This window comes from Amia ocellicauda, chromosome 3 (assembly GCF_036373705.1).
Source record: "Amia ocellicauda isolate fAmiCal2 chromosome 3, fAmiCal2.hap1, whole genome shotgun sequence".
Taxonomy (NCBI): domain Eukaryota; kingdom Metazoa; phylum Chordata; class Actinopteri; order Amiiformes; family Amiidae; genus Amia; species Amia ocellicauda.
In genome coordinates, this window is record NC_089852.1 from 37,667,894 (window position 1) to 37,686,674 (window position 18,781).

Consider the following 18,781-nt stretch of genomic DNA (forward strand, 5'->3'; position numbering starts at 1 on the left):
AAGAAACTGTCACAGAAAAGAGAAACGCAGCAACAAAGAAATTGGTTGCTTAAAAGTGCTTAACTTAACGTTTTCATGCATTGTTTAAAACCCCAAAATAAATACATGAATCAGAAAGGATGAAAGTATCTCCTAGGTGGGGAGAGAAGGAGGGTTCCTTTATTTTTTCTCATGCTACCTTAGTGTGCTTGTCAATGCATATGACTAATACATGGGATAGGATATCATATATTTGCCTGTCCCCCCAAACACCTAAGAAGCCCTTCAAAGATTTCCTTGAATTGATTCTAGTGGAACGTGATGCAACTTGCTCTTCTTTTATTTTGTGGACAACAAAATTAAATATTTCTTAAGGTGAAATGTCCTTGTAAAGCACACCCTGCAAACATCTGTTAATTCCTTGCTATCTTAATAGTATGGCTGCTGCTCAAACTGTGATGAACTCGGCACCGTTATCTCACTCTTTTTTTTCCCCAGCGTTCATAATGAATGCTAAGGAAGGAGAGGGCGTCCTTGAACAATAAAAATAAGAGTGGTTGCCGCAGCAACGACTTTGACTTGCACTGTACTCTACCAAATATATTGTTTTAATAAACATGCATGGGGAGAAAAAAAAAAAGGAAATTGAAATTAAATTCTTATCATTTTGATACTCTTTTTAAGCATTTTATGAAGAGGATGTATTCAATGTTAAACACTTAACATAACCAAGTTTCCTCAATCCCATGTAAAGCAGCTAAAATGTCTTTCTCTGAGTAGAACAGGAAATGCAGACCCACTGCTATACCATGCTGGAGAGCCACAGTGTCTTCTGTTTGTCTGTTTGTATTGAGGGCATTATTTGCTGCATGAATTATTGTATTATGATATATTCAGCAAATTTAGTCCACCCACTGTACAGTGCTGTATGTCACTTTATAACCATTTCTTGCAAGTGTAGAACCCTATTTGAATGCTTTGGATAAAATATGTACTCAGCTGGGTTTAATGACACGGCAAGCTATGTACTTAATAGACACTACGATAAACAATTTTCTTACAATTATAAGTGGCTGTTAAGTAATTAGAAAATTAACCCAAGGATTAAAACAGTGCTCTGAATCAGGTGAACTGCACTGTGGGGCAAGTGCAATTCCCAGGGGGACAATAGCTGTCACCTGTATGGACAGCCATGCCAATTGGGTTACATCTCTCTGTGCTGGGATTACATCTGTCAGCTAATTAAATCCAGGTTGGAAAATCAAGGGCAGGGGTCACAATAGCACATCTTAATAGCCTTGATATTCAGGGGCTTGAGAAGCACCATAGAAACCAGCTGAAAAGGCAAAGGTATTCAAACGGTGCTCCGCGACCTCCCTCTAAAGTCATCTTTTAAGTCTTTATGCTGATTTTATTTCATTATTTCACACCATGAATCAATTATGCATTTTCCGTGAGCGCCTTGAAGTCGCTCTGTGTTTGTTCCCTGCGTGTCATTTTCCAGGACAAGGACATTATTGCCGCAGACAAAGGAATGGCAATGAATAGTCAGATAAGGTCCTTGCAAAAGGCTTCAATGTTTAGCCACGTATGAAGTAATTATACAAAAATAAAAAAGTGTGTTGTGTTGGGGCACAAACGCCACCCCTCATTTTATTTTCACTGCAGAACGATGGCTCATTAATTAATTAAATAGTGACAGCTAAAACACACCAACATCCAGTTTTTTTAGCTGAGGTGTGAAGGCATGACTTTACCTTCTGCACTCTGTAATTATTAATGTATTTATTATGATCTGTATTTTGTGTATAGAGTAGTGTAGAGTAGGGCTATGATTAATTAAGCTACAAGACTATGACATAATAGAAAGCTCTTCAGGATCTGGGGTCAAATAAAACTGAAAGGCATCAACGGTTTTGTGTTGCAGTATTACAGTATTGGCCCACAGCTACTTGTGTTATTAGAGTACTGGGCTAAACAAACTGTCAGACAGCTTTCCATTTTTAGAAGGAGGATATATTTGATTGGAGGTTTAGGAGTACTATGACACAGTACAGTCAATGAGACCCTGTAGCTGTTTGTAAAGCCCGTTATCTGTAAAACCAGTAGTCTTTGATTAAAGTCAGGATGCTGCGAAGAAAGACACATATTGAAAATAAGAAAACATCAGCAAATGTAAAAAAACAAAAATAACAGAAGGAATCTTGTATAGCTTACACATCCACAGTTATGTGCACTGGTCGATTAGTTTGTATAAAAGAGAACACCACAGGTAACTGAGAAATAAGTCCTTTCAGAGATAATGTGTAGATATACAAATCATTAACAGGAACACAAGCAGCATTCCAGACCACACAAAAAGCAAAAAAAGTAAGACAATTAAGCAGCAGTGATGGATAAGCACTTACGCGAGAAAACCGAAATACTCCTCACTTAATCCGTACAATTTCCTGTTCTTTCAGAGGGGAAAAACAAAATCCTTCAGGTGGTAATCAATTACCCACTCAGTTGCTTCCTGCCACCTTCGCATTCATTGTAATCAAAGTGCAAATGAATGATTGAACACATTATTAAGATAAACAATGGAGAGACCCAACACAGAAGCGCACGCACAGACACACACACAGAAAAGAAATGGTGGGAAAAAGCAGGTGAGACTGATTTACATTCACCACGTGGATAATTAATTCCTCCAGCATTAGTGGGAAGCACGGCTATGACACTGCGTTGAGTTCTGCCCCAACTGCCAGGGAAAATAAAGGTGCCACACATTCTCTCTCGTTTTCTCTATAAAACATAAAAGATAATACCAATACAAAAATACTTCTGTAAAATATGTTTTAAAAAAAAAAAAAAAAAAAAAAAAAAAAAAAAAAGCCCTCCTTGCTTTCAGTCTTGTACTTACTGGTATGTGGTTGGGCTAAGATTGATGCACCGGGGATGGCTTCCAGATTCAAATTTGCTGGCAAGAGTGACATTATTCCCAAAGAGGCAATACCGAGGCATCTTCACACCAACCACCCCTGCCAGCACCGAGCCAGAGTGGATCCCGATCCGCAGCTGACAGGGAAACAAGAGAAACGGGAAGGATTATTGGCAGGCTTTAGAACGAGGAACATTCAGGGATGAAGGTTTTAACACATAAGAGCACGGAAGCTGTCAGGGGCAGATACCTGTTTCATCTGAATTCAAGCGGAAATGATTTATGGGTCTGTGGAGTGAAAGTGAATAGGAATTGCTGAAACACACCATTGACACAAAGACTCCAGTCACAAGAGTCATAGTGCCTTCAGGTTTTCAGGCTACCCTCAGCTGTTAATCACATTATGAATTAGGTAATCATACCAATCCATGACACCTTCTGAACTATAGTCTTCCAGACCAAGATATGTGGACCAGTACTTATTTCCAGGAATTTTTTTGAGTCAGATCATGAGTAGTGTTTTATCAGTTGACATTTTCTCAGTGCCTTCATGTGACCAAGAAAGCCAAATCCCAATTATGCACCTAAACACAGGAGTCCCTTGGTTAAGCCATTTGTGGGTGCCAACAAACCACATATGAAGGTAACCATGGGAACTGCCCAAAAGAGGAGCCAGAAAAATAACAGAAAGAGTAGACAGTGAGTGAGAATTGTTGGCGGAACTGATGTTCAACTCATCTGTGTGATTTTAAACGAGCATTCAGCATTGGATCCCATGTGTCTCAAGTGATAGAAGCCTCCACTGTGAGAGTGGGTTTGGAGGCCAAATGGATTACACCATTGCCAACTGTGACAGTGAACCTCCACAAGATGGCATGCAATTCATCCAACTCTTGCCATGGCTGGGTGAACTAAATTCAGCCCGGGAGCCCACAGAATTATCAGTGAGGGTTGACCTACCAACTATGCCATAGCTTTGCATGCTGTGCTGTGGACTCCTAATCTGAAAAGGAAAGGATGGCTTTGGCAGCATTTGTCTACTTCTCGCCTCATTAGCACAGATGTTCCCATTTTAGAGAGAGCCTGGACAATCAGCTTGGGTTGTCAGCAGTAGGAAGACAACACCGATACTGGGATAATTAGGACAAAGATTAGCTTCCAGTGAGCACCTGAATGATCACTGAGTTCTCCAGTAGCACCCTGCCTTCATGCAGTTACGCATTTTCACCTTCACACTTGTTAGCCTGTTACCCAGAATTCCAGAAAGGGTGGCCTCAGTGCAGAGGGCTGTGTAGGCTTGACAGCATTCACTCTTTCCCAGTGAACTACTTGCCGATTGAGCAGAAGGAATCTATTAATATGTTGTTTACCAGCCTCCCACTCCTCCTACTACACAGAGGAGACACGTGGGCCAGGACTGGGAGGGCACTCGGTAATTACTCTACATGTCTGCAGTCGAAGCTGTTCATGTCCTTTTGTAGCCTGTCTCTGGTTCAGTGACTTTTTATGCCAGGCAATTTTAATTCTAATTCAATTCCCATCTTTAGGAAGGTACAGTGGGTTGTTCTAAGCTGTCCGAGTCTTGGCACTCCAAGCACACGAACACACACATCAATCCTTTCAGAAAATTATAGGGCGATGCTTTGACATGGCTGTTTCTCCTACAGAAGAAAACAACTGCTGTGACAGGCGACGAATACAAAGACCCAACAGCAAATATGAGCCGCTGAAATACAGCAACTGCACCCCATCCCTACACGAGAGCCTGGACATTGCTTCTACGCAAAGAAAATTCTGGAAAATTCCAAAACGACAACAACAAATGATTAAAATGTTTTACAGAGCGACTAAAAACATTGCACTAACTGCGGGGAGCATCCGTGTCTGCCAGGTGTGCAAAATCTGCCAGCTCTTTGCAGCGATGTTGAGGTTATACAATGAAAAGTAGTTCTCGAGCCTTTGAAAGAAATACACCCCCCTCCCTGAGCTCCAGCGCAGACGAGCAGAGGCCCCCTGTCGGCCCCAGCAGGAGAGCTGCGATTCTTCACACCCCAGCTGCCTCTCACAACGCAGATTTTCAAATTAGCTGCAGTTCAGGGTCCCTCCTGCGCTGACAGACACATTAATACCGCAGATACAGATCGCACAGTGGGCACCTTGTTTATTGCTTGTCAGGAGGAGAGTGTGTATAGTGCGTCTCAGAAAACTACAGGCTGGTGATCTGATCTCTGTTGTGTTTACGTGTGAGGAACCTGCATGACAACGACAGAGCTTGGATTGCAATGCAGTCCCTAGGAAGGAAAAGGCCTTACCTATGAAACACCGATGCTGTAATTCAGTCTTACTAGTTTACATTTGTCACTTAAGGTACATTTAGCACAACTGAAATTTGCATATAACCACAGCTTTCTATTCCTTCTACATCCCAGAAGACCCGCAAACTGCACTGAATTTCAGGTTTGTTTCTCCTGCCTGTACCTCTATGTCCCAGTTCGATGTGGACTGCATTCTGCTGAGAGGCGAGCTGGAAAGATGGGGGGTTTGTAAAGGCTCACAGTAAGTAAGTATGACAGATGTCTCAGGCTTTCCAGAACCCACTTGGTAATTAAGCCTGCTTTTAAAAGGCTATTGGGTTTTACATATCTGCACTGGATACGTTTTTATCCTCTTGTTTGAGATACCATAGAGATAATAGCCATATCAAGAGTACAGTTCAATGAAATCAAGTGCTTCTGTCAGTCAGATATGGTTTCAGCACACATAAAAGAGAATATGACAGCCCAATCAAAATAACTACTGAATAAATGATCATCAGAGGCTAGTGTTTTTTTTTTTTTTTTAAGAAATCAATAACAATTATATTTGATTCCACCAGAGAAAAGTAATGACTTAAAACATGCATCCTGAAAAAAAACAGGAATACCCACGGGGGAATAGGCAGATTGTAATGCAATAGTGCCGAGTTGCTTTGAATGGGGCAAATAAACAAACCATCGCAAGAATAGTTCAGATTGCACAGTATACCGTATAACATGCTGTTGTTAATGCTATAAAATCCTTTATTTCAGATCCCAGGTTATAATTTAAAGGGCTCCGTTTAGTGCAAATGTGTTTGTATTCGTCTGAGAAACAGTATTCCCCTCAGTCGTGTTGACAAATTGAATCCTTCGTGCAGTAACATTGCGCACAGTAAATGAGCAGAAATATGATTCAGTGTTATCTGTGTTTTGGTAGAAGTGATAGTGAGCTGCACAGAATATGTGCAATAAATGTCACTGAATATCATGGAGACTGATTATTCAAAAGGCCTCATATATACAAAATTGCAATTCCCACTGATGCTATATGGATTCTTCAAAGGAACAACATTGATTAACATAATTCTTCTGAAGAACATGACAATTATAATAGCTTTTACATGCTGGCGGTGTGGCTAAAGACATCCCTAGTGCAGTTCTTTATCACTCCCCAGTAACGGCCTCAACTCGGAGACGCACAATGTAGGACATGATTGACAAAAAGGAGAGGCCACAGTTGAAGATGCTCTCTTGTTGTGTCTCACTCTCTCTCGCTCTGCAAACCTGTGACATTTCTCCACCTTCCCAGGGAGTTGTCCTGAGGTCTGATGTGTCAAATGTCATCTCTACTGAGCAACGCAGAGGGATGAAAAAATATATAAATAAAATCCTCCTGGCATCCCACGGTGCTCACCTTTTTGATCGGTGACATCAACCACGGCTTCCCAACTTGGATTTGTTTTGCAGAGTAGTAATAAGAGGTTATTTATTCTTTTATTATAGGGCCCGATTTCCATGGGAGTGAATAACTGTTCCCCACCGACCACCTCCACTTCACGGATGACTGTACCGCCAGAGTGTGAGTGAGAGTGTGAGTGCTCGCCTGCGTCAAATATGAAAGCGGCCGTGTTCCAGTGAGGTTTAAAAATAGTTCATACATATTCCTCCAGCTTTATCTGGCACATACCCGAGGGGATAAGAAGAGTTTTTCCACAATCTTTTCTACAAAAAACACACCTGTGTGTTTGTGGGGAATGGTATGCTCACAACTTGATTTTAAAATAATATTATTTGCTCAATATTGTGCAGTACTGATAACAACAGCACCATGGTGATATCGGACACTCTTCTTTTGACATTTATCTGTGCACTAACATGTAGAAACATTAAATATGATACAAATAAGAGCCTGACATCATGGTTTTGAACAGAGGTCCTTTGTGGATTACCCCAGAGTATAAGACATCAATTCATCTTTGATTAAAAAAATATATATAAATCCTAACTACCCTGGAGGGTGAATTAGAAATCCCTGTGACAGACAGCATGTTTATCTATACAGGATTAGAGCAAGGAGGGATGTGAAAAGGAAAAACTGAAAACAGATTAAGACATCTGGGGTTCAGAGTACGTCTGAGGACAGATACTAAATGCATCTTTGAGATGCTGATGCAAGTGGTAAAGGTTTGGATAAGACAAGACAGGTGCCATTTTTTTATTTTATTTTAAAGAAAAAGACCATTGTTTGAGTGCTCCTCAGAAATTGTAATAGACTATTTAATTCAGATAAACTATGTAACCGTGTCTATATTGTTTAATGTATAATTTGCAGCCCCTCTCAATCTCTGTTCAGCCAAGATGAAGGTTTAAGGATTTACATGTGATGATCTCTCCTCTCTCTCTCTAGTGGTGCATTCAATTATCTGCATAAAGCCACATAAAAGGTATTAATGACACTCCTTAGTGAGAACCCATACTGTTTTTCATGGGGAACACAGGGAATATATGTTTTTTAATTATTTTTTCAGACCAATTAATGGTTGTTTCAAAGGTATTGTACATTATATAAAAGGCCAGTTGATCACTATTTTGTTATTCATAAGGTCACAGCTAGATATTTACTTGGGCTGTCCATTTGTGTTCAGAGACGTCTGAGAATACAATGTGTGTGTGTGTGTGTGTGTGTGTGTGTGTGTGTGTGTGTGTATATATAATTAAAATCTTTATAACAGCTTGCAGATATGTACAACAGAGTTAGGTATCTTCTGAGTCAACTCTGATGTTTTAGAGCATCCAAAAATAGCTGACCCCACTGAGTACAGTGCAGAAGGCAATCTGTGTAATAGTCTCAGGTGCCAGTAATAATGGGGCAGGGAACAATAGCCGCACACTCGTCCGTGCCCTTCAGTGAGCCGAACAACAGTTTCCATCGTCCGTACCGTTCCCCCCAATAGCGGAGAGAGACAGGCTCATAAACAATAATTGACCTGGTGCTAGTTCAAATTGTTGGCATTTGCATTACACATGTTAACAACTTTCTAAAAGCAATTTGCCCTTAATCAAGTGAACACTCAATTACTATAACAGTCATGATAAGTACATGAATAATAATTGACATTCACTTTTAGACTGTATATATCACCCACCCCACTGATTGTATGATGCATTATTTATTGCCATCTATTTGTTTATCGATTTATATAATTATGTACTAGTTTCTTCAAATATTTATTCCAAAGTGTGTTTGCACTGGCAGAAGTGATCTTTCTTTACTCTCCAAAATCTGATTTGCATCCACGTATCTAAAGGGTGTTGATTTCTGTTGCTTGTTCCCACAGGGACCTCAAAGAAGGGAGCCACACTATAGAGTCACTAGGAGCATGTGTGCTGAATACATAGTCACTCCAGGCACACTTAACTTGGGTTAACTAATGACTACTTATCAAGGCCTAATAAACAAGCTGTATGGAGTAGATCATGACCTCTCGACCCCCAATCACGAGGGCTTTTCACAACTCCAAACGCTCAGAGAACTATTTCAGCCAGTCAGAGGAAATGATTACCTTGCTCTTCAACTGCCTTCACGACACAAATAGAATACATTTACAGACACCTGGCACATTTGAAAGCACAACAAAATGTAGAGATGACAAATGTCAGACGCTTTCGAAGGTCAATCGCACTCCCTGTTTGACATTTCATTTTGTAATGGAAATGGACAGCCCAATCCTGTACAGAACTCAGGGTGTCGTTCCACTTGGTTTATTAAAGGGTCAAGACTACAGAATACAATGGTTATTTTTTTTTTTTTTTTTTTTTATGCAGTCTTGATTCAGTCTAGAATTACTACCTAATTCAGCTGATTGTTGGCTTTAATTGAGCCAAACATCAATTCCCAGTTCTTCAGGTGCAGATGATTCAGAAAGATTAAACCCGTTGCATTGCAGCCCCTCCAGGATCAGAGCTGTCCATCACTGACAGAAAGGAGAAGCTTTCCTCCATGATATCCAAATAGGAAATCAATTTCAATAACACGTTGATAAGAGAACTGTCAACACTTTCTGCTGCATTTCAAAAACACAGAAATATATAAAATAAATAGAGAGAGATACCAGAGCAAAAAAAAAAAAACAACACAGTCTTCCACTGCGGTTCTTTTAAAAGAAAGAAGTTGATCTGACTGCGGTGAAGAGAAGACTTGATTTGGGAACTCTTCTCTTCGGGTCTTCTAGACGTTGCTCACAACATCCCGTCTAGTCTTTACACTTCAAACGGTGTTGCAGTCTCTTACAAATCCAGTTATATTCCTCATACTTACATTGCCTGCTGACCTGATTGGCATGACCCTCTCCTGTATGATGACACAGGAGACCTACAGGCCTTTCTGATTGGCTACTGGAACCCCATGTCCTATGTTGTGTTATTGACAAGGAACTGGAATTAGTTGGGGAACTGCATCTGGTTTCAGTTACAGAATCAAACTGATACAAACATTCATTATGACATTAGAGATTACAATAAAGCTAAACGAACACATTACTCTCTCATAACTGTCTTCAATAGATGCAGCAAAATGCATTTTCTGGTGCATACAGGAACTGCACAGATGTTTTACCAATGCAAATATGCATGCTCAATTTGAAAAAACAAGCCAACAACATTCACAGAAATCGGTGCAGTACTTGCTACCTTGATCCGGCACAACTACATCATAGTAAATGATGAAAGCTGAGTGGGAAAACACAACCTGGCTTCTCCTCATCAGAACATTTGTTTCCTTTCACCTCAGAATACATGGAGGTGATGAGAACGAAAACACACTCTGCATGCTATAATAGACAGTTTGCTTCGAAATAATGGGCAGTAATTCAGTTGAAAAGGTGTGTGGACTTCATCTGAACCCTAGAGATTCAATTACGGCTTTGCATTTTGCCAGGTCATCCATAACACCTTACATCTCCCCCTACTAAGCAGCAACTCCTGAGAGGAACTTTATAATAACATTTCATCACCGCAGGAAATCAAGAAATCAAATCAAAATTCCCTTTATAGAATTTCTTCTATCATACATCACAAAGCAGGCATGTGTTGCAGTTCATGCTTCTCCTCTTGAGCCTCTGTTTGACTACTAAGGCTCAGTAGGTGGATTTTTGCTGAATCCCAGCATCCAGAGCAACATATTTGAAAAGCACTGCTGTGAAAACCAAGCTAGTCCTTCATGCAGACCCATTTTCCTACTATATAAAGTTGATCAACTTGATACAAACAGAACAAAATATCCTGACAGTTCAACCGGACATTGTTCACCTTAAAAGATTAAATGGACATTAATACCACAGACACGATTATCTTTTACAGTGTTCTGAATATTTTTGAGAACTAGATTTGAAGAACACAAATCTAAACACTAAAAGATGGAAAATATTACAATGGCAATGGGCCAGACAAATCACAAGAAGAACAGATCAAAAATGGATAAAGGAAGCACTTGAATGGATCCCAAGAGATTATATTTCTGGTAAGTCTATTTTTACGTCTTATGGTGTATCCTCACCTTGATGGGTTTTCCATCTGGTGTCAGGACCTCCTCAGAGAGCTCTATCATCTTCAGCGCCATGAGTGCGATGGGCTTGGCATGACAATCACTCTTGCGGTGCAGGCCTCCAGCCACGCAGTACGCATCGCCGATCGTTTCGATCTGTGGGAGAGTAGCAGCAGTAATAAGCAATAGTGCTCCATCTTCCCGCTCAGCTTGGCAGCAGAACACAATTTGCCAAAGGGCATCAATGTTTGGTATTAGAAAAGTACAAACGTTACATTGACACCTTTTGTTCTCTGGCGTGTCAGCTAAGCTGTATTAATTTTGTACCTCTCATGTCTACTTCAACAGGTGACGGTTCATGGGTTAAGCACATTTGAGTGCTATGAAAATGTGTACCTATTCAACAGGTTTTCCCTGCTGATTTTGAGCAGACTGCAACATGTTTAACCTTCTTTATCATCCTCCAGAGAATGGAGTGATATTATTCACAGAGGTGAACACTTTGCTTTCCTGTACTAGGTTTCATATGGCCATCTGACACCAAGTATTGCCAGAATGATGTCAGGGAGCATGACCTTCATACACTTTGATCACTGCCACTTATCTTGTTTTATTGTAAATGTAGAAACATGTTTGATTTTTAGGTATGAATGAGATATGGCATAGTTTATTTCAGAAACCTAGGGCCATTTGTTAATTGAGGCTGGGAGGCTGTATAATGTTAATATTAATAAAAACAGGTTAAAAACCCAAGCAGAGAATAACATAGGTGAGTTCATAATAAGAGTTTCAGATTTCCACATTCATTTACAAACCAAGTCATCTTCCACGAGCTGATGAACACCTTTGTCATTGTTGCCAGTTACAAGATAATCATTTTACCAGCAGATGCTCTCCATACCGGTTACGTATTGGGAATTAATCTTCTCAAGAAGAAAATGGCAAATCTTTATTTTCCAAACTGACGGAGACTTTTCGTATCACAGGTCTCAAATACCTGTTCTGGTCTGATGTCAGTGAACCACGTACTTCCACAATCCAAGGCATCCACAATACCATGCTCCTGGCAGGCAATGAGCCAATCCGCCCCATTTAGGACAGACATCGATGCCAGTGATGGAAGTTCTTCACCAAACCTGACAATGCTCCATCCTGACAGCAAGTTGGGTGATTTCTCTTTCTTTCAAAGTACAAGGGCTACCACTTAGGCACTTATCAGTCAGTAACCCATGCTTTTTAACACGGTCTCTGACTTTAGTGGCTGAGTTCAAATCAAGGGCTCATACAGATCACTCTTGATTTTTCTCAGATGGGTTTTGCTCTTGAGGGAGAGAGGAGTGAAGCAGCACCTTTGAGGAAGGAGCTGGCCACACAGAGTTACCCCTCTAAAGTTGGTTACCCCTGTTGATTCATCATATTTTCAAGGCAAGGTGGCTTTAACTAATGGTCCAGTTGCAATGTGGTAAGCTAAAGAACACACAAACATTCGACAGATCAAATATACCCCCATTTAGCACACTTGATTCGGCAGCACTAAACAGGAAGTGAAAATAACAATTCCACCGTCCAATAAACATCTTAAATCATGGCTGAACTTGTTCAATATTCATTTTAAACAGCACACCTGCCAAAAGACATCAGCTGTGCCGCTCATGTCACATTGACTCTGGTTCCCCACTGTCCACGGTGTGTGCCAGAGCAGAAATGACACTTGAGAGTCTTTCAATTGCTCCACTATTCCAAATGCAATTCATCACATGGCCTAATTAGCATATTTATACATTATTCAACAACGAGCTCAGGGACATGAAAAAATGCATCAGAAAGACCGGGGAAGAAAGCACACAATAAAGCGGAAATGTAAATTATTCTTCATTTGTAGTAGGTTGCTGTAAGAACTTGCAGCCTGATTAATAGGATTTCACATCCTAACACATCCTAGTTTATTAGATCTTTAAATATTGTATTTGTTTTTATGTTGCTAAGAAGTATGCCACTATGTTATTGCTGGATGCCACTGCTACATTTTAAAGCAAAACCAAGGAATCAGAACCTTTAATGTCACCGAACAAAATATCTAATCCTTGAGAAGAACCATTCCCAACTGCTTTACTCTGGCCTCTGATCTAGAAAAGGCAGAAGCAGTCCCTCACCTTGTAGACGTCCAGGATGCCACACTGGTAGTCGAAGCGTGTGTACAGCTCGTTCAGCATGCTGATGACCTGCATGGGGGTGCACTGGGCGCAGACGGCTGTGAACCCCACGATGTCGGAGAAGAGCATGGTGACGTCGTCGAACTTGCGCGCCTGCACCGACTTGCCTTGCCACAGCTGCTGGGCCACGTCCCCGGGAAAGATGGAGTACAGGAGGTCTACCGTCTTTTTCTTCTCCTCCTCCAGGGCCTGGTGGGTCCTCTCTAGCGTGGCCTTCAGCTTGTCCATGCGCTTCTTCAGCCCGTCCTGCGCCTTGGCCTGCTCGCCCACCAGGATGACATCGCGCGTGGCATCGTGGATGGGGATGTCTGACAGGTGCAACCCGCGCCCCATCAGCTCCTCCAGCTTGTCCACGCAGGGGGAGCCCAGGAACAGGATGGAGTTGGACTCGGGGACATGGATCATCTGTCCTTTTATTTCCATCACCTGCAAGGTAAGTGTAAGTCAATTATAATGATAGATTCACAGAGACTGAAACTACAGGTCTTATGGGACACTTAGTACAGGTACAGGAGAAGGGAGAAGAAAGAGGGCCAATCAGAACCTTCAATGTCAAGACAGGGTTCTCACATTATTCTCACAGTATTAGCAACCACAGGAGAAGCATGTCTGCATGGCCTTTTTTCACTTGCAATCTTTCTGTTCTTTCAAAGCATGTGCACATTTCAAGGATAGTTTGTTTCTCTGCTAATATACTCCATTCTTTGACTGATCTTCATGAATACAAAATGCAAAGGTTGTCTAAGCTTTCATGACTCAGGCAGAAGTGTTCCCCTAGGTATTCGCAAAATGAAAGACTTATGAATTACACATGTAGGAGTAAGAGACGTGAATGAAAATATTTCTTAAAAAATAAATATATATACACACACACACACACACACACAGTACATAATATGCTAGCTAAGTTGGGTTGAGTAATGCTGTCTGTAGAGTGATCTACTTCATGACCTTCAGCAATTTCACACACACACACAAAATGTGTATCTTTAACATTTTTGTCAGTAATCTAAATAAATCAGCGGGTTGTGCCAGACTATTCACCCTGCCTGCTTCCACATTTAGCTGGGGTTAACAGACTTCCGCAGGCAGTCTCGGGCCTCTAAGTGTCGGCCTGCCTGCTCCAGCTCTTCCCCCTTTGTCAGACACATGGTGCTCAGAAGTGTGTCTGTCCCTGCTGGGCACGGCACTGGAGCTCTTTAGTAGTGCGTCAGGAGGGACATTCAAAGATACGCGAGACTTCATTATGCAACACCGTGCCGGGATACTTGTGTCAGTTCAGCAAAAAATTACTAGCACTTACTTACTAGCACAAACTGATTGCCGTCATTGAAATCCCAGTGATCAAGACCTCCACTGAGGAGAAAATATAAATTCAAGAAGAAAACAGGGCTAAGGAATGCATAGTTTTGGTAAAATAAAACAAATTCAGAAATGCATTGGATTGTATCTCTTTTTTCCAGTCCCCCTCCCTATTTAATTGCCAAAGAATCCTTTAAGAGATTCGAGGCAATCTGAAAACAATGCCGTGCCGTGAAAGGTTTGCTCGGTGTCTGGTTTCCCACCTCCATTGAAAGTGATGCTCTTTGAGGCACATCGCAATTCTAAATTGGCCATTCAAACTAATTTTCTACCGCAGGAAAAACAAAAAACAATCATTTCAGGCTCTGGGGATGAGTAGGCATGGTGTAGAATACATAAACAACAGCAAGGAGAGGAAGAGTCTGGACCAATTTAGATCTGGATAAGGTCCTTTTAATACGGAATAAAACATTTTCAATTCGTGTTTTCAATACATAATTAAATGCACTCTCTCCTTTGATTTAAATACATTTTCACATTTAAACATGCTGTCGAAGATCTCTGTAGGTTATATTTTACTAGTCCCAGCTTAGTGCAAGTGCATAAACCAAAAATATATCTATATATCTTGTTTATCTTTCTTCATCATGCCTCAGAGTGTAGGTAAACCTAATGCTTATAGCCAATCCAACCTTGCTCTACTTCTAACACAAATATGTTCTAAAGCATAGATATTAACCCCAATCAAAATAAACCTGACTTCTGATTGCAAACTTTAACCCAACCAAACCCAATCTAACCTTAACGTTACCCTAAAATCCTAATCCATTCTACTCATAACCCAAGCCTAGTGCCAGCCCCAGAACTAACTATAAATCTAACCATATCTCTGACCCGAAGCCTCTTATCACCAGCCTGCAGTACGGGTTGTGATTTCCTGGCTCAGCAGCAACTGGTAGCATAATTACATCTTTGGCATCTATCATGTCACACAGGAGACCCACACACTATCAGTCCATTAAACTGTTCATTCGTGTTGCCAGGGACGCTCCTGGGAAAACCAGGCAGAATGTATTGTAATTTGTCCACCACCGAGCTCCGCTGAACTCCCAGAGAGGCACACTGTGTACTGTACCCATCACAGACGCACTGAGGCTTGGATTAGCCCATTACACTCTTCCTTACAGGATAATTAAGTACACCCGAGGGACTGCAGATTGGCATTGTGATGCTGCGATGCTGAATGCAGGTTGACCCCAACAAAGACAGACACAACACGTTTGGGCCCTCAGGTGGTCAGGCTGGCTCCGATCGAAGATAAGCCACGTTGGCAGCATATGGCACCGATACTAAAGCAAAATGGATGGTGGAAACAAATGCAAGACCGTGAATTAGTGTGGGAAACCAGATGGGTTTAATACAAAATGGAAAACTAAAATGATTACTGGTGCAAGTTCCATGTAGACACACACATTCCCCATGCACCCAAATGTTATAGAACAGTTGTTAACACATACACACACACACACCAGTCAATTTCTCTTTCATCCTATGTGAGCCCAGACTGCAGGTCAATATCCAAGCAGGCTGCATGACTGACTGTAAGACTTCTATCCCTTCCCTTATAAAGACATTAAGGTACGCACACTAAAAGGAAGGGGCAGACTCTATTTCTGACCACTATCACAACACATTGGCTTTTTAATAGGATGCCAGGGGTCCTATTTCATGGCGCAGCAGGTATGGCTCAATACCGTTGCCGGGCTGTGGGGATAGAAGAACTGAATTCCACTAGTCCTGTTTTCACTAGCTGTTGTCACAAAAAAATATTCCGCCTATGAGTAAGCTGCTACTGTGCAAGTCTCTGGATTATTTATAGAATCCCCTGTAGTGTTACATAATACATAAAACCTACACTGCTTGAAGTGGAGGGTAATGTGTCCGCGTGTGAGGCACTCGGCGGCCAAAGACAGTGGGTCACTCAGAGCGTATATGCAAATCTGATGTGGATTTAAACGCTCGATACATAATAATTCACGCTGTATTGTTGAACGCCTTTCAATAGTCGCCAAATGCGTTCTGAGATGTCACTTCCCACCCAGATGTAATGGAGGCGAAGACAGCCGATGACGAAGCCACAGACTCCTTCGCCTGCAGACAGCTTTTCAGAGATGGCCAGATCAGCAGAACATAATCTGATTGTCCTTGATCTGTTAATTGCATACCCTCCTGTAGTGCCTAGTGTGAGCAGCACCCTTCACACATGCCACTGCGTTACTGTACCTGCCACCGCACTTGACAGAAATGCATTCTATCAGACTCCCAGAGCATGACATTTCATTTTACGATAAATGGTCACTGAGAGATGTGGAATTATTTGACTGTAGTGCATCTGAAAGAAAACATGCACTCTGAGCGTGTGTGTGTGTGTGTGTATTGTAGGGGCAGTACGAGTATGGGACTGATGTGGTGAATATTAATACGATTTTCTAATTTACCACTGCAGAAACAACACAACCTCTTCTCCCCACACTGCTCAGTAACTGTAATGGTTTTCCACATGCTCCTGCCTAAAACACAGCAGCTACTAATATGTTGTACTAGGCAGTGCATTTAATACAGTGTGTGTACAGTGACGCCAGGGTTAAAAAGGGAGAGAAATCACAGCACTGCAAAACAAGACACAAAAGCACCAGCAGCACATTTCCATATCAAAGTATAGCAATTCATTAAGATCAGGATTGTCCCCGGGTATATCATATTTGCACTTTGCCGCCTGCCTGGAATGAGCAAGATAACTGAGGTAAAGGCTGCACCATTTTCCAAGCAGCTTATGAAAATTCATTAGGAGCTACAATGTTATTTAAAGATACTGTGCTCGATAACACTGGTAGTTTATCGCTTAAAACACCAACAAAGCAACTAGACCCTATACCTTGGGGTTACGGCTGCCAAGCATATTTGTTTAGGGAAATTACAGTCTTTTGGTGGCGCGAGCAGATAGTCGTAATAATAAGAACTGTTTGGAAGGGGGGCCGGTTTGTGGATAGTGATATGTTAGAGATTAGGGAGTGTAATCCATTGTTTGGTTTATCAGGCCCTGTGCTCTGCTGCTCTTCAGTGCTCAGAGAGGAGAATAGTCATTTGTTTAAAGAGAGAAAATGCTTTTGCTCGGTTTTAATTGCCAGCTGCAACCTGCGACCGGTCTACACTGCGGCCCAGTGTGTGTGTGTGTGTGAGGTCTGGTTTGGAGAAAGTAAACAGTGTGGATTACCCATGAGCCACCTGCAGGACGAAAGCCTATTTCCAATTATCCCTCACGCCTTTTTTTAAATTATCAACAGAGCCAAGTTAAAGCTCTGGTCTATAATTTTCTCTCTACTTCACATGACACTATACTGACAGTAATTTCAAACTGGGGGACCAGCAGTGGAGTAGAAATTCAATAAAACATCACCCCGGTGTTGTGAAAGAGCACACTGAGCCACAGGAGGCTCCATCTTTTGGAGGAGAGGGACTAGTGCACAATGGCTAAAACAGGTATAGCATCTATATGCAATGTACTTTGGGAGGAAAGTTGCTTTAAAAATTCAAGGTGTCACATTATTAAAATATTGAAATTGCTCAGAGGAAGACCTGAGTGCACATTGAAAGGTCAGTTCTGCTCTCCAATGAAAATGACATCTATTCCCTAATGGATTGGTATAAAATATTTAATTATACATTATTTAGTCGGATACCTGTGAGTACTCTCACTTTCTGTGGAGTCAGTTTGGGTAAGCTTGTGATATTGTGCTTATATTATTATTATTAAGCAACTATCAAAGGCATAGGATACACTGGGCTTTGTAAACAAATAAAAATAGGCTTTAATTATCCTTTCAATTTCCATCCCAGAACACATACACATGAGTGTCCTTCTGAAAAAATCAATACTGTGTCACTCCTTAATAATAAAATGATGCAGATAATGTTATCTATTAACATCCGTGGCCTTAAAGGTCAAACTGTCTGGTCTACATCATCTTAATGAGAGCCCTTCTGGAGGCAGCATATTTACTGACAGTGCGAACCAGGGCACTGGTGATGTGGGGGGGGTTGCTGTCACAGTAGCCACAAACCTCATTGTACCTCTCTAATGATCTGCATTTGAACATCTCTATGTCCTTTAAAACTGTGATTTACAAGATACAACAGCACACTGTGCAATATGGACACGACGGCCTTTGAGATTCACAAGCATTAGATTCGATATGTGTAGCGTGGACCAACAAACAAGGCATATTTCATTTTATTATTATAAACAAATTCTGTTATGAGTAAAACATGTAACCGGACTTTAGATATAGGAGAGCAGAACTGTATTTGCATTTCACAATGAAAATTTATGACACTGCAATGCTTACATGATGCAATTTTTCCTCATAAAGTGGCAGACTAATTTAAACTACAAAAACAATTAAGATCAAGTGCTATAGTCAATGAATTACTGAGTGACATAACCAGAAAGCCTGTGAGACTTGAT

General features: G+C 41.2%; 1 protein-coding gene across 1 annotated transcript in view; it reads right to left on the bottom strand.

Moving 5' to 3' along the window:
• gucy1a2 (guanylate cyclase 1, soluble, alpha 2) overlaps positions 1–18,781 on the bottom strand; it is a 42,335-nt gene that overhangs the window by 7,550 nt on the left and 16,004 nt on the right. Inside the window, exons 5-7 of the mRNA XM_066699294.1 lie at positions 12,895–13,380; positions 10,754–10,897; positions 2,885–3,039 (exon numbers count right to left, since the gene is read on the bottom strand). Of these exons, the coding sequence (XP_066555391.1) occupies positions 2,885–3,039; positions 10,754–10,897; positions 12,895–13,380 (785 nt within the window). The remainder of the gene's footprint in view (positions 1–2,884; positions 3,040–10,753; positions 10,898–12,894; positions 13,381–18,781) is intronic.